General features: G+C 48.8%; 1 protein-coding gene across 3 annotated transcripts in view; it reads left to right on the plus strand.

The window, feature by feature from the left end:
• The window catches only part of PolQ (DNA polymerase theta), a 138,973-nt gene that overhangs the window by 26,613 nt on the left and 95,325 nt on the right, over positions 1 to 17,035 (plus strand). For all 3 annotated transcript variants that reach the window (XM_068347389.1, XM_068347390.1, XM_068347388.1), the window contains exons 2-3: positions 7,787 to 7,906; positions 11,572 to 11,738. In XM_068347389.1, the coding sequence (XP_068203490.1) occupies positions 7,885 to 7,906; positions 11,572 to 11,738 (189 nt within the window). In that variant the 5' untranslated portion in view covers positions 7,787 to 7,884. The remainder of the gene's footprint in view (positions 1 to 7,786; positions 7,907 to 11,571; positions 11,739 to 17,035) is intronic.

The following is a 17,035-nucleotide window of genomic DNA, read 5'->3' on the forward strand; positions in this document are numbered from 1 at the left end:
ACTTATTATTTTCTTCATTAGTAATGTGATGCTATAGTAAGTATTTACCCACATTTTTCAATATTAATCTTACCCGATAATCATGTAGCTGTCAACTCCGTTGCCCGACAGAATTCTACGGAAGGGATACGCCAGCGATCACTATACAAGAAGGGGGTGTACTCACCAGCGCCACCTGTGGCCAGGTACTGCAGTACTTCTTGTTGACACCACCTCAATTTTTCCTCTGTCGTGCTTCCGGCAAGACCTACATGGATACGCTTATAATTTTGGAGTCTTGTTCACGGTTTTTGGTGAAGTATTGCTCTAAGATTTCAGCTTTCGCTATACAGGAAACTTGTCTCTTAGCTTAGATAGCTTTTAGATTGATTTGATTAATGGTTAACGATATTTTGCTTTAATTGGAATCCCCCTTGACTGTTCTTTGATTCAAGATGTCCGACCTTTCTCAAGCTCCTCCCCAAAGACGATGTAGGACTTGTATTAGGCGTATTCCGAAGGCCTCGGTTGATCCTCACACCGTTTGTTCCGACTGTAGGGGAAAATCCTGTCAGTTGGAAGATCGATGTGAGGAATGCGCCGAACTTTCGGAACTTGATTTTGTTCGATTCCTCAAGTATACCACTAAGTTAGAGAGAGAGAGAGTTAGGAGGAGTTCGGCTCGCTCTTCGCTTTATTCCTCACCCCATGATCCTCAACCTTTTCCTCCCCCTGTAGTGGCTACCCCCGATCCTACTATTTGTGCTCAGCCTGATATGTCTGATGTTTTACGTGCCATTCAGGCTTTAGGTGATAAAGTGGAGTCGGTAGTGAGTGACCACAAGTTCCTCTTGGCAGACGTCAAGGAACTTAAAGTGAAAAGTGCAGTGGGAAGTGGTAGTGCCAGTGCTGTGCCGAGTGCTAGTGTCAGTGTCAGTGTTGTGCGTGAGGGTACTTCTGTGCGTGCCAGTCGTCCTCCCAGTCCGGGACCTCTTGCAAGCTCCCAAGCCCAGGGGAGAAGCAATGTCGAAGGGCAAAAGGGTTCGGCAGGCCTTGATCGGCGCACAGCAGTATCCTCGGTGGTTGCGGACGTATCTTACAGAGATCGTCACTTCCACTCTCAGACGATTGAGCCCTTATTTTCCTCGTCTGCAGAAGTATTTTCGGGGAGAAAACGCTGGACTCAGGTCTCAAGACCTCTTAAGCGTAAAGTCCAGACCGCACGAGTTCTACAGCCCGGATGTAGTCATTGGGCTAGCTCTGACTCGCCGCAGTCATCAAGTGACTGCACGCCTCCTAAGAGAGGTAAGACGATGCCTCAACAGACCTCAACTTCTGTTAAGGCTCTGCCTCAACAGACCTCAACGTCTGTTGATCCCAAGATGGCTTTGCTGCAGTCTATGCAGTCGCAGCTTGCGGTATTGATGCGTGAGTTTCAGGCAGAGAAGGTTACACCTCCTCCTGCGAGCGCTCCTCCTCCTCTACGCAGTCCAGTCTGCCAGACGTACGAAGTTGAGGTTCCTCAAGCTACCTCCATGCGTGAGCTACCGCGTTGGGAGTTGCCAGATACCAGCGTTGTGCAGCAACCTCCACCTTCCTTAAGGCAGGAACCTCTTACCACGCGGCAACCTCCTCAACAATGGGGACAGGAGTCTTATGCCTTACAACCTCCTCTACCTTTGAGGCAAGAGTTTCTTGCAGTAAGACCATCCTCGAGGCAGCAACCTCTTGAGGTACGACAACCTCTGCCATCCTTGAGGCAGCCACCTCAGCTCTCGCAGCTGACACCTCAACTCTCGATGCAAGCACCTCAAGAACCTCAACTCGTGAGACAGGAGCCTCTTTCTGCGCAGCCGCCACCTCAACTCTCGCAGCACCCACCTCAAGAACCTCAACTCGTGAGACAGGAACCGCTTACTGCGCAGCCACCTCAACCCTTGAAGCAAGCGCAACTCTTGAGACATGAACCTCATGCAATGAGTCAGCCACCTCAACGCATGCATCTACCTCTTTCTCCTCAGCTTGAGCAGTCTTTGCAGCCTGAACCTCAGGTTTTACTACAGTCGCCTCTCACCACGCTTGCTCCCCAGACTCCCGCAGAGCCTCCTTCTTCCCAGCCTCATGACTTTGTCATTACCAGCCCTCATCCTCTTCAACAGAGACTTGAGGATGAATCCACAAGTGTATATGCACCCGCTTGTCAGGATTCTGCCGTTCAGCATACCGCTGTAACTTTACCTCTCGCTTCTCAACCCTCAGGTGATGAGGTTTCTGAGGAGGAAGCTGCGCACCTGGATGATCCCTCTTCTGACGTGGAGGAACCCAAGTCGTTACCACCCTCCATTGACTTTCGCAAGGTCCTGGCTCTTTTCAGAGAAGTTTACCCGGATCACTTTGTTTCTGCTACCCCTCGCTCTCCTCCATCAGAGTTTTCTCTAGGCATGCAACCTGTTAAGTCTGCCTACACTAAACTCGTCTTCGCTAGATCTTCTAAGAGAGCTTTGAGAATGTTAGGGGATTGGTTGCAGTCCAAACAGCAACTAGGGAAGACGTCATTCATGTTTCCACCTACTAAGCTGACTTCTAAGGCGGGCGTATGGTATGCCACAGGAGAGGAACCAGGCTTGGGAATCCCTGCCTCTGCCCAGGCTGACTTCTCAAGTTTGGTTGACTCTCCACGAAGGTCGGCTATGAGGCGCTCTAAGGTCTGCTGGACCTTTTCTGACTTAGACCACTTCTTAAAGGGAGTCTTTCGCGCCTTTGAGATTTTTAATTTTCTCGACTGGTGCCTGGGGGCCTTGAGCAAGAAGACTGCCCCATCTGACAAGGACTCGGCCATGCTTATAATGTCCTGTATGGATAAAGCAATTCGCGATGGTTCCGGCGAATTTGCCTCCATGTTTGTTTCGGGAGTACTCAAGAAAAGGGAACAACTTTGCACCTTCCTTTCCACTGGTATCACCTCTTGTCAAAGGTCTCAGTTACTTTTTGCTCCGCTTTCTAAGTTCCTGTTTCCTGAGGACCTTATCAAGGAATTGTCTGCGGCTCTTATTCAGAAGGACACTCATGACCTTGTGGCCTCTTCAGCACGTAAGGCTAAGGTTGCTCCTTCGGTTCCTAGAACTTACCGCACCCCAGTGGCCGATACTCCTGCTACAAGATTTATTCCGCCCTTTCGTGGCAGAGCCCCCAGCCGAGGAAGTACCCGTCCAGACGGTTTCAGGGGCAGGTCCAAGAAAGGTCCCAAGCCTTCGAAAGGCAAACATTGACTCTCCTCCTCTCCAGACAGCAGTAGGAGCCAGACTCAAGATCTTCTGGCAAGCTTGGGAAAGAAGAGGTGCAGACGCCCAGTCTGTCAAGTGGCTAAGGGAGGGTTACAGGATACCATTCTGCCGCAATCCCCCTCTGACCACTTCTCCCATCAACCTCTCTCCCAACTACAAGGAAAAGGACAAGAGGCTAGCGTTACACCAAGAGGTGTCGCTCCTGTTACAGAAGAAGGCAGTGGTGATAGTCCGGGACCATCAATCCCCGGGCTTCTACAACCGTCTCTTTCTGGTGGCCAAGAAGACAGGAGGTTGGAGACCGGTGCTGGACGTCAGTGCGCTCAATGCTTATGTCACCAAGCAGACGTTCACTATGGAGACGACGAAGTCGGTCCTAGCAGCGGTCAGGCAGGAGGACTGGATGGTCTTGTTGGATCTGAAAGACGCTTACTTTCACGTTCCTATTCATCCAGACTCCCAACCTTTCCTGAGATTCGTTTTTGGAAAGGTTGTGTACCAATTCCAAGCCCTGTGTTTTGGCCTAAGCACGGCGCCTATGGTGTTTACGCGACTGATGAGGAATATTGCAAAATTCCTCCACTTGGCGGACATCAGAGCCTCCCTTTATTTAGACGACTGGCTGTTAAGAGCCCCCACAAGTCGTCGCTGTCTGGAGAGTCTCAACTGGACTTTGGACTTGATCAAGGAACTGGGTCTTTTGGTCAACTTAGAAAAGTCCCAGCTTATTCCTTCCCAAATCATCGTTTACCTGGGAATGGAGATTCGGAGTCAAGCTTTTTGGGCTTTTCCGTCGGCCCCAAGAATCAACCAAGCCCTAGAGTGCATTCTGAGCATACTGAAGAGGAACAGATGCTCGGTGAGACAGTGGATGAGTCTAACAGGGACCCTGTCATCGTTAGCCCTGTTCACCGATTTAGGGAGACTCAACCTCCGCCCCCTTCAATTCCATCTAGCAGCTCACTGGGACAAGAATATGACGCTCGAAGCGGTCTCTATTCCTGTTACCAAAGAGATGAAGACTACTCTCATGTGGTGGAAGACCAACATCCTTCTCAAGGAGGGTCTATCGTTAGCGGTTCAGACCCCCAATCTTCATCTCTATTCGGACGCATCAGACTCGGGCTGGGGCGCGACCTTGGACGGACAAGAATGCTCGGGAACATGGAACAAGGAACAGGAAACGCTTCACATCAACTGCAAGGAGTTGCTGGCAGTTCATCTGGCTTTAATGAACTTCAAGTCCCTCCTGCTAAACAAGGTGGTGGAGGTGAACTCCGACAACACCACAGCCTTGGCATACATCTCCAAGCAGGGAGGGACCCATTCGAGGAAGCTGTACGAGATAGCAAGGGACCTCCTCATTTGGTCAAGAAGTCTAAACCTCTCACTGGTAACGAGGTTCATTCAGGGCAATATGAACGTCTCGGCAGATCGCCTCAGCAGGAAAGATCAAGTCATCCCCACGGAATGGACCCTTCACAAGAGCGTGTGCAACAGACTTTGGACCTTGTGGGGTCAGCCAACGATAGATCTGTTCGCCACCTCCATGACCAAGAGGCTCCCTTTGTACTGTTCCCCAGTTCCAGACCCAGCAGCAGTTCACGTGGATGCTTTTCTGCTGGATTGGTCCCATCTCGAGCTATATGCATTCCCGCCGTTCAAGATCATCAACAGAGTCATTCAGAAGTTCGTCTCTCACGTAGGGACACGGCTGACGCTGGTTGCTCCCCTTTGGCCTGCAAGAGAATGGTTCACAGAGGTACTACAATGGCTGGTCGACGTTCCCAGGACTCTCCCTCTAAGAGTGGACCTTCTACGTCAACCTCACGTAAAGAAGGTACACCCAAACCTCCACGCTCTTCGTCTGACTGCCTTCAGACTGTCGAAAGACTCGCTAGAGCTAGAGGCTTTTCGAAGGAGGCAGCCAGAGCGATTGCCAGAGCAAGGAGGATATCCACTCGTAGAGTCTATCAATCCAAGTGGGAAGTCTTCCGAAGCTGGTGCAGAGCCAATGCAGTTTCCTCTACCAATACCTCTGTAACCCAAGTTGCTGACTTCCTGTTACATCTTAGGAATGTTAGATCTCTTTCGGCTCCTACGATCAAAGGGTACAGAAGTATGTTGGGTTCAGTTCTCCGCCACAGAGGTTTGGATCTTTCCTCCAACAAGGATCTACAAGACATCCTTAAATCTTTTGAGACTTCTAAAGAACGTCGATTGTCCACTCCAGGCTGGAATCTAGACGTAGTCTTAAGGTTCCTTATGTCTCCTAGGTTTGAACCTCTCCAGTCAGCTTCTTTCAAAGACCTTACTCTCAAAACTCTTTTCCTCGTCTGCCTTGCAACAGCCAAAAGAGTTAGTGAGGTTCACGCCTTCAGCAGGAACATAGGATTCACATCCGAATCAGCAACATGTTCCTTACAGCTCGGATTTTTAGCAAAAAATGAACTTCCTTCACGTCCTTGGCCTAGATCGTTCGAAATTCCTAGCCTTTCCAACATGGTGGGTAACGAGCTAGAGAGAGTTCTTTGCCCTGTCAGAGCTCTAAAATACTATCTTAAAAGGTCAAAACCTATACGAGGACAATCAGAGGCCCTATGGTGTGCCATCAAGAAACCTTCGATGCCTATGTCCAAAAACGCAGTTTCGTATTATATAAGGCTTCTGATTAGAGAAGCTCATTCTCACATGAAGGATGAAGACCTTGCTTTGCTGAAGGTAAGGACCCACGAAGTGAGAGCTGTAGCCACTTCGATGGCCTTTAAACAGAACCGTTCTCTGCAGAGTATTATGGATGCAACTTTTTGGAGGAGCAAGTCAGTGTTTGCATCATTTTATCTCAAAGATGTCCAGTCTCTTTACGAGAACTGCTACACCCTGGGACCATTCGTAGCAGCGAGTGCAGTAGTAGGTGAGGGCTCAGCCACTACATTCCCTTAATCCCATAACCTTTTTTAACCTTTCTCTTGAATGCTTTTATTGTTGTTTTTTGGGTTGTTACGGTAGGCTAGAAGCCTTCCGCATCCTAGTTGATTTGGCGGGTGGTCAATTCGTTCTTGAGAAGCGCCTAGGTTAGAGGTTGTGTAGAGGTCCTTTAGTATGGGTTGCAGCCCTTTATACTTCAGCACCTTAGGGTTGTTCAGCCTCCTAAGAGGAACGCTGCGCTCAGTAAGGAAGACGAACTTATTAAAGGCAGAGTAATGGTTCAAGTCGACTTCCTTACCAGGTACTTATAATTTCATTGTTATTTTGAATAACTGATAATATGAAATACGGGATACTTAGCTTCTTGATATACATGTACACTGGTTTTCACCCACCTCCCTGGGTGTGAATCAGCTACATGATTATCGGGTAAGATTAATATTGAAAAATGTTATTTTCATTAGTAAAATAAATTTTTGAATATACTTACCCGATAATCATGATTTAATTGACCCACCCTTCCTCCCCTTAGAGAAACAGTGGACCGAGGAAAAATTGAGGTGGTGTCAACAAGAAGTACTGCAGTACCTGGCCACAGGTGGCGCTGGTGAGTACACCCCCTTCTTGTATAGTGATCGCTGGCGTATCCCTTCCGTAGAATTCTGTCGGGCAACGGAGTTGACAGCTACATGATTATCGGGTAAGTATATTAAAAAATTTATTTTACTAATGAAAATAACATTTTAATTACAGACACGATCCGTCCAAACCAACTCAAAAGGTTCTGGCTGGTAAATATTTACCTGTGCAGTTTCACAAGTAAACATTGAAACCTAACCTTTTTCACCCTAACCTAACATAAATGATGTGTCCCTACTTTTCGAGGTGGGGCCTCTCTCCCCCACCTACTTAAACTGACCTACCAATAAGATGGTGTGTTCTTATTCATTGAAAATCTTAGTATTCTTTATTGGCACTCTGGTAAAATTACACCAATAGGCCTATGATATGGTTTGATAGATGTAGGTAGGAGCAAGCTGAAGCTGGAATTTGTTAAAGTATTTATAGTTTATTTAGGAAATATTTATTTTAATGTTGTTACTGCCCTTGAAATATTTTATTTTTCCTTGTTTCCTTTCCTCACTGGGCTATTTTCCCTGTTGGGGCCCCTGGGCTCATAGCATCCTGCTTTTCCAACTAGGGTTGTAGCTTAGCAATTAACAATAGTAATAATAATAATATACTGCTTCAGCAAGACCATCCTCACAGAGGTGAAGACACTGGCAAGGTCAGTCATTCAAGAACCAATTCCTGCCTGCTTTAGCCAAATTACAGCCTATATGGACCCAGACTAACATATGGTTGGGAAAAGGAGGTGTTCTACACACGGCTTCTCTGTGGTTTTAACTTCAGGGTGGAATCTATGCTAAATATACTGTACAGTATATCTTTTTGAAAGGTTAGATGGTTTTATTGTAACTCACACTGTAGTAGTATAGTTCACAATAGAGTAACTATAAATAGTAAAGTATACAGTAACAGGATATATTGTTGACAGTTTATCTTTACTTCTACTTTGTATTTTGTAATTTCAGATATTGAATGTTACTAGTGCTGCAAGAACTCTCATAGATCATACTTCGGAATGATGAAAGATGATTTATAATGTATATAAATCTTCTTGTGATTCACCATGGATCTGCCAAGAGGTCAAGGTCAGTGTGGTTTTCCTCATAAAAATACTGATAGCATTTTGAAAAATTTTGGATTCAAGTTTTCGTTTTTTTTATTAAAACCTTACTGTTTCTGTTTGGTAGAGATTTTTATGTTGTGTAACTCTCTGAAACTTGACTCGGTCGATATGTTGGTTTTATTCTTACATTATATTCTGTTTTACTTGCTTTTATACCCTTTGAACATAAGAAACTCATTACAGATTTTTTTTTCGTTAGCAGGAAGTTAATTGGTAAAATTTTGATAAAGTTTGCCTCCAGGTCACAGTGCTTGTATCTATAAAATGCAAGTGTTCGGTGTTTAACAAAATGAAAATTTGTTCATCTACCCTTCACCCTAGTGATTCCCTGTGTAGGAGCTCCCAACTAAGGGGAGTAGCCCTTGAATGAAGATCCCCCCAACCTCTTAGTCCTCGCTTTTTTTACGTTGCGACAGTAACTCTACGTTTTTTCTCATTCTTGTAACTTTTTCTTATGAATTAGTGTTAAAGGTTTGGGTTACAGTATATATCTTTTGTTATTAGCTCCTACCCATATACGAACCTTTTGTCCTTTAAAATGGGGAACATTTCTTCACTAGAATGGAGAGGTAGTTAATGGCAGGAGGTGAGTGCGGGATGCCCCTACACCTGTTGGATGCTCATCACTTTTCTCTTTGAGTACTCCTGTACTCTTGCGCCCTTACTAAATTTTTTCATATTTCTTTTTCATGCTGGAAGTGAGTGCTGGCTGTGCTTGTTGATTATGGATGGGAAGAAAGAAATTCCTATTTACGAGGGAAATGATGGATGTTGCAACCGGTTTATGGCTAAACCGGCTGTAGGTCCGTACATTCTGTGTGCTTTGTAGGGGCCATGGTTATTGGCAATCATCCCCATTTACCGATTGTAGGTCATGGCCTTCTGTGCAGTGGTAGGAGTATGTCTTGAGAGTGAGGAAGAGAGGTAAGCCTTTTCCAGGATCTGTCTTAGGAACACACAGGAAGACACCGAAGAAACCTTTTCCTCTTCCATTATGTCATTGAGCGTGTCTGCTACTGCTGATTTTGAGTATAGGTCCCTGGCTCAGTCCCTGAAAGAATGCATCAAGAGCAAGGAGCCCTCAGATTTACGTTAACAGACTTTTCAGTTTCTAGTGGTGTCTGAGGTTTGCCCAATGTTCGCCACACCTCGTCAGAAGTTTGAGGCTCTTCTGTTTCCATGCAGATCACCGCCTATGAGTTTCACTTGAGGAAGACTTGGGCCTCCTTAGATTTTTCAGGTAGATCCTCTATGATGTTGTTGAGGGAGCTGGTGGCTAAGGCTACCTCTCACCAAGTGTCTCCAATGCCATTGTCACCCCGGGTAATGCCAGTGGTGGAAGGTGTGGGGGCTGTGTTTCTAGTGTCAGTGCTCCCTCCAAAGCCCAAAACGATTGTTCAGGCTCGTCCTGTGACACCAGTGCCACTGGGGGTGAGAATCTTGTGGGTGCATTGCCTAAAGTTGAGTGTAAGTCACCTCAGGGGCTGTAAGTGGGTGTTGCCCCTTTGCCAGGTGTTACTCTGTGCATCACTCCAGACCTAGTCACCCCGACCCACGTGCCTTTGATTCCGGGCCCGTAACCCCCGCTTCTTCTGTACTTGTGACCCCTGCCTCTGTGTCTGTATTGCGACCCTCCGTGAGTTTGGTTTCTCCACTTGGGAGTGTCGTCGATGTTGGTTGTTCAGACCTCAATTTCTCTGCTTGCAGAGCCTGAGGTTAGGGTTGGAAAGAAAAAGAAACAGGCTCATTTTTCTTCCTCCTCTTTAATTTCCAACTCAGATTCTAATGCTTCTTCTTCTTCTTCTAAGAAGAGGAAGAGGTCAAAGAAGACCAGTGAGGCAAAATGTAGTCATAAGGAAAGGTGTGTTGCTTGGAATTCCCGCCTCTCTCTGCTGGCTCACCGAGTAACTTGCTTTGACTTCAGTCACTAAGTTGTACAGACTTTCTCTCATTGTTCCAAGCTTTTTCTTTTTTCTGACTGCTTGGTTGCTCTGAACGAGTTATATAGAGAAACCATGTGTAGGGATGCGGTCTTGCCCAAGAGTTTCCGGCTGTTGGTGCGGTACCTTCATGAGCAAGTTGGCCATGTATCCTCATGCTTCCTGCCCTTCTTCTAGGGGTCATGATTACTTACAGTCGCCCCTTGCGAGAAATATAATGAGTGGTTGTTCTTCCAGTACAGGTGTAAGGGAGGAAGGGAAAGAAGAAAAAAGTTAAGCAAGATTCCTTTTTAGGGGTTTTCCTCAAAGTCTAAAAAATCCACAGGACCTCTTCACTCTCCAACCTCATATTCTGGGAAGGTGACAAAGGAGGACAGTATTGATTCAACTTTAGCGCAAGCCTAGAGTGATTCGGCTTTACCTGCTTTCCCAGAGAAGTAACTCTTGGTAAACCTCATGGTGAACCTGAAAAAATCTTACTTTCAGGTGATGATATAGACAAGGACAGTGCCCTAAGGAACTTATGATAGCCAGCTTTAGGTCTGGAAGGTATTTCGTCAAAGGAAGGATTTCTGCAAGCTGTCTAAGGCAAAGTCTTTTCCACTTCATAAGTCTTATTCTGCTGTACCCCCTCTGCCCTGCCTAGACACCTTGCTTCAATGCTGCCATTATTGGACTTGACGTCTTCAGGTAAGGGTGGGAAGCGCTTATGGCCTCCTTTTTTTCCCAGTCCATTCCCTGTGACATCATCTTCAGTGTAAAAAAAAAAAAAAAAAAAGGAGATTCCCTCCTACGTATTGCCAACTTCTCGGAAGCATAACAAGATTGTCATTCGCCCTCCCTGGGATCCACTCTCTCTAGGTGACATTGGCATTACATCTTCTGAAGACGACTCTCCTCTCCGCAGAGAAAATTACGACGAGAACTTTGAGACAAATTGTGCCTGCTCACTCTCTTGCAAGAATGCACTTACCTGTACACATACATTCTACATGTAGCATGTATTCTTCAAGACTTTAAACATTTTGTTTGCGACTGCACGTGCACTTCGGAGCTTAATTGCTTACGCCTGCCAATATATCACCAGTCCCTAGGCCTTCAAATAGTCACCCTTCCTTGTCCTCACTTATGGTTTATGTACTGTATTAATGGTGGTCTCTGTCAACTTCAAATTGTGAGGCCCAAGAGGTGGGGAAGTTCCATTAGGGAGTTACTCCCCTTGGTTTGGGGCTCCTACACTGGAAATCCCTAGGGTGAAGGGTATGTAAGGAATTTTTTTTTTTTTTTTGAACTTCAAGATCTCGTGCTTCGCAGATATAAGCACTGTGACCTAGAGGTAACAACTCTATGTATTAGGTCAAACATATTTTGTGTCAACTATTTTGTTACAGAAATTGATCCCAAGTGCCTTTTTCTCTGCATTTTTGTTGTGAGAATAACTAAATAATTCTCTTTATTGTTTTGTATGTACTCTCATCTGTTTGGGGTTTGACTGTAATGTCATTAAATTAAAACTTTTAGCCGAGGGCAGCTTTATACAGTTGAATCCATATAGTAGGTACCGTACTGTAATTTGCACATTTTGCATATTGCTGAAATAGATTCTACCTACAGCTTCAATTTGTAATGGAAAGTCATATTATTGAATATCATATTTTTCTCTTTGACCATTACTTCTGTTTTCCAGGTGATGGTCCTCGTCGTAAATTTTTGGGAAGGTTTGCCATTCCTGTGCAACCACGTAAGATAACGAACAAGGGTTTTGTCTCCTCAACTTCGAAGAAACTGTTTATGAGACCTGCTTATGAAACTAAGGAAGATGTACAAAGATCATCCAAAGGTCAGCCCTCGAATGTAAGTTATGTGTAGAAACAATCCTGTTATTCTTTATTTTGTTTGTGTGGTTATTGATTTGTGTTCATTGGATCCCTAATTTGTTCCAACACAAATATAAACCATCGTTTGTTCCAACACGAATACTTACCTCGAACTACTTTCTTAGGAGTTACCTGTAATCTCCTCTCTACCGACCAGAGTTTTGTGTAGTATACCCTATACCCGTTTTCTATGGAGGGCTAACCCGGGAGTGAGAGAACGTGCCCCGAGGGTAGCCTTTGAGCTAGGTCGAGGTCCGCTTGGGTCCCGTGAGTCAGTAAGTTCTCTGGTCGCGACGTGATACCATACCCTCACGTCGCTCTCGTCTCTCTCGACCCTTTGTGTCCGCCTCGTGTGTCCCGCGTGGTTACCGCGTGGTAGCTTTGTGCTTATCCCTTGTGTTCTTGTGTGTTCACTACCCTTCCTTGTGCTTCCCAAGTGTATCCCTTTGATTCCCTTCGTTCCTGTGTCTTGTGGTTGTGTGCTATGGAGCAGATCCGTCGTTGTCCTGGGCCTAGAGCCGGAAAGTCGTGTGGAGCGTTCCTCTCCAAGCCCGAAGTAGACCCTCACTCCCTTTGCTCTTCCTGTAGGGGCAGGATGCGCTCGCCATCGGACACGTGCATTTAGTGTGTTAGTTGGAGTGAGATACAGTGGGTGCGATACGGCACTAAGAAAAAGAAGTCGTCGAAACGTTCGCCCAGGAAATCTAGCATCTCTTAGCCGCTACCGTCGCCCAGTGGACAGTCCGATGGGGCTTCTGTCTCGACTTCCCCTACCCAGAGTAGGGGACGAGGTAAGTCCGTTGCGGGGAAAGAGCCGAGGGTTCTTCCCCAGGAGTCTAATGTGTGTGAAGTGGGGGTTGCTGGGACTTCTCAGGCTAGTGGGGGGCCTGGTAGTGCTGTGTCGGGGGGTTCTGGAGACTCTGCCCTTGTGCTTGGGGGGCACGTTTCCTCCGACGACCCCTTATGGTGTAGTAATGTTGTGCCTGTTTCTTCGCCCGCTTCGAGGGCCTGTGTTTCAGGTTCTTCGGCAGCTGGCGACGCCCAGGGTAAGTTAGACTCCACGGTAAGTGAGTCCTTCGGGTGGAAGCTCCCTAAGACGCCAGGTAGGTCCCCAATGCGAATGGAAGAGGGCCTGGATACCTGGTTCCCTAGTGTAGGGCGTCAACCCTCTTTTCCAGCTCCTCTGACTGCGGTTCCAGAAACCTTCCTGCAACCCTCTACCTCTGGTACGCAGCGAGTAGCGAAGCCCTCCGTAGCCCCTGCTTCTGCCCGTCGTGCGGGTGATACAGTTTCGTCGGGCTCTTCGGATGGTGGGGCTTTGTTCTCTTCAGAAGAAGAAACCAGGAGGAGACATCGGCGCCGGAGGGAGCGGTCCAGGAGCAGGCGTTCCCGCTCAAGATCCCGTTCGAGGTTCAGCAGAAGACGGTCCCGCTCTCCACGGAGGAAACACTAGAGGAGTAGGTCCCCCGATGGTGATTGGGTCTTCGTTCCCCGTAAGTCTGAGTTGCAGTGTTCCCCGGACCGGCAATCCAGGGATTTCTCGCCACGAAGGCCATCCTCCAGGCGAAGATATGACCCTCGCAGGGAGAAATGTGAGAAGGCCGCTTCAGGCAGGCGTAAGGCCGCGAAGCTTCCGGTTCACCCCGCCCAGCGGGGGGAACCGTGCTTCCTTACGGGCAGCCTGGCCGAATCAGCCCAGCTGGTTCGGCCCTCGGACTTTAAGGAACGGTTCCCTCCGTCGGGTCAGCCCACGGGATCCGCGTCCTCGTCCCCCAGAGAGAATGCACGAACGGTAGTCCTCGCCGGCACGGCGATGCCAGCTCTGACCCCCGAACCTGGTGCGGAGGTTTCCGCCGGGGAAGACCGGTACCACCGCAGGGGAGTGCCTGTTGTGCCAGAACCAAATCGCCCGGTAGGAGTGCCCGATGACCAGGCTCCTCGGGATCAGGCCGAAGGTTCTGCTGACGGTAGGGAAGGTTCCCCGACCGAGGACTCGGCCTATCGGAAAGTTATAGGCCTGATTCGAAGGCATCATAGAATTGAAGAGCCGGTTACAACCGATGAGGACTACTGGAGGTCCAGCCTGACCCGCTTGATGCAGGCACCCGTCCAACAGAAAACCCCCCTGGCCCTACCTGTGGCCCGAGATCTCGTCCTGGGACGGGCTCACGTCGATAGAGTTGTGGCAGGCAATGCCGAAGCTCCCAAAACGCAGAGCTCTTCGATGTTGCTCCAAGGGCTCAAGACACAGAGCAGGGTTTATGTGCCAGAGGGACAACGACCGGGAGCCTGCAAGGTGGAGCCTGCCCTCGACGTTCTGGGACAGGGTTCCTTGGAGGACAGAGCCTCTTCAGCCCCGATTTGTTTTTCGCAGTCGGAGGCTGCGATGATGGAGGAGATGTCGTAAGACCTAGTTCACGTCTCTTGGTTGGACTGGTGGGCTTCCACACTGGTAGGTGTGCAAGCCACATATGACCTGACGGACCCGGAACAGCAAAGCCTCCTGAGGAAGCTTATCATCTCTGGGGGCAAGACCCTGAAGTTCCTCACGTATCAGTCCGATGCCCTGTCAGCGAATTGGGTTCTTCGCAAAAGGGACACCGTTCTGGCGAAGCTTTCCCAGAAGGACCCAGACAGGGAGGCGAGGGCCATGAGGAGCCTTCCTGTGTGGGGTGACTCATTGTTCCCCTTGAAAGATCTAGAGGAGATCATGGAAAAGGTGGCTAAAAGAAAAGAAGTGAACGCTCCTAGGCCTCAACCGGTAAGGAGGACCCCCTACAAGAGGTCAGCCTCAGACGGTCCCTCTACTTCTCAGGCCCCGCCTAACCTGACGAGGAGAGAAGCCCCTTCTTCCTCGTGGGCCTCAGCGCCTCAGCCCCCCCGTAGAGGAGCTCCAGCAGCGTCGGCCTCGTTTAGAACAGGGTATTCTGCCTCCAGGAGAGGCCATTCAGGCCGCTCCTCTAGGAGGAGGTAGAGTGGGAGGCCCCCTACTCCTGCCCAAGCCTCAGGTTGGGGGATGCCTCAGACTACATTGGCAAGCATGGAAGGCTCACAGAGCAGAGCCCTGGACAGTATCCGTACTGAAGGAGGGGTACAGGTTACCGTTCTTGACAGAACCCCCCCCTTTAATTCCGGCCAGCCTGTCGGAGTGGTTGGCACCCAAGGACCCGTTGAAGAGGGCGGCTCTTCAAGAAGAGGTGTCTACGATGTTGGAAAAGGGCGCCATGGAGGAGATCCTGCACCCAGGGCCAGGTTTCTACAGCCGCCTGTTCCTGGTAGAAAAGGCGACGGGGGGGTGGAGACCGGTGATAGACCTGTCAGCTCTCAACAAGTTTGTGCGAAAGACAGACTTCAAAATGGACACTCCGAAGTCAGTCTTGCTGTCCTTGAGGGAAAAAGACTACATGATGACCATAGACCTCAAGGACGCATACTTCCAAATCCCGGTCCATCCCTCAAGTCGGAAGTTTCTCCGGGTGAAATGGGGTACCCAGATCCTGCAATTCAAGACCCTCTGCTTCGGGTTGTCGACAGCTCCCCAGGTATTCACGAGAGTCTTCACGACAGTCTCGGTGTGGGCTCACGAGCGGAGCATTCTCCTCATCCGGTACCTGGACGACTGGTTGCTTCTTTCCTCCTTGGAGGACGTTTTGAAGGAGCAGGGTATAAAACTTCTCCAGTTTTGCAAGGGTCTGGGTATCATGATCAACCCAGAAAAATCGAACCTATCTCCCTCCACCAGAATGACCTATTTGGGGATGACACTGGATTCCCTACTAGTGAAAGCTTTCCCGTCGGAGGAGAGGATAAGCAATCTTATGAAAATCCTTCTTCCTTTCCTGTCGGGGCAACCCAGGAGGGCGAAGGACTGGCAAAGGCTAATAGGTCATCTGGTGTCGTTGGAGAAACTGGTTCCCCAGGGGAGACTCAGACTCAGAGCCATCCAATGGAACCTGAAGAGCTTCTGGAACCAACTGGACTCGCCCCAGAAATTAATCCCGGTCCTACCAAACACAATACCCTCCCTGGAATGGTGGCATTGCCGGTCGAACTCGCTCAAGGGGATGCCCTTCGCGACCGACCCTCCCGAGTTGCTCCTATTTACAGACGCCTCCAACCAGGGATGGGGAGCCCATCTCCTCAACGGGACGGCGAGAGGAACCTGGATGGACGGGGAGAAAGGCCTACACAGGGAGGCTTAAAATCAAGGGAGTTGTGCGATCTCGCCCTAGAGATCCTAGATTGGGCGGTAGCGAACCAGATAGTGTTATTGGCAAGGTTCATCCCCGGGAAAAAGAACGTCCTAGCTGACAGTCTCAGCAGGATGGGTCAGATAGTAGGAACAGAATGGTCCCTCCTCCCAGAAGTAGCCAGGCTCATCATTCAACGTTGGGGTTCCCCGGTGATGGACCTCTTTGCAACCAAGCTGAACGCGCAACTTCCCGTGTATTGTTCTCCTGTCCCAGACCCAAAGGCAGCCTTGGAGGATGCCTTTCAGCACAAGTGGGACAACCTAGACGTGTACGCTTTTCCCCCCTTCACGTTGATCAGGCAAGTGCTCAACAGAGTAAGGGCTGCCCGGAGCTTAAGGATGACTTTGGTAGCGCCCTGGTGGCCGTAGAGAGAGTGGTTCGCAGACCTAAAAGACCTGACGAGCCATCCTCCGTGGCCACTCCCCGACAGGTCAGATCTTCTACAACAGCCACACTTTCTCAGGTTCCACGACAACCCACAGTCTCTACGCCTTCACGCCTGGAGACTATCGAGCGACTCCTGAAGAAGGAAGGATATTTGTCAGGAACGGCTAAAAGGATGTCGCGATACCTGAGAAGGTTGTCGGCAGCGGTCTACCAAGTGAAGTGAGCCTCTTTCACGAAGTGGTGCGCTTCGAAGCGCATAAAACCCCTCAAAGCCTCGGTCCCAGATATCGCAGACTTTCTAGTATATCTCAGGGACGAGATAGGGATGTCAATCCCAGCTATAAAAGGAGTACGAGCAGCCTTGGGTCAAGTCTTCCTTCTGAAGGGCATCGACCTGGGTTCCTCTAGACACATCTCTATGCTTGTCAGGAGTTTTGAACAGTCCTGCCCCCCTCAAACTGTTAGGGGGCCTCAGTGGGACTTAGCTAGGGTCCTGAAGATGTTAAGTAGCCCCCCCCCCCCCTTCGAACCAATAAAGGATATTGTAGACGGATCTCACTCTCAAGACAGTCTTTTTGTTGGCTTTGGCCTCTGCGAAAAGGGTAGGTGAGATCCATGGGCTGTCTTATGACGT

The sequence above is a fragment of the Palaemon carinicauda genome, chromosome 23, assembly GCF_036898095.1.
Source record: "Palaemon carinicauda isolate YSFRI2023 chromosome 23, ASM3689809v2, whole genome shotgun sequence".
Classification (NCBI taxonomy): Eukaryota; Metazoa; Arthropoda; class Malacostraca; order Decapoda; family Palaemonidae; genus Palaemon; species Palaemon carinicauda.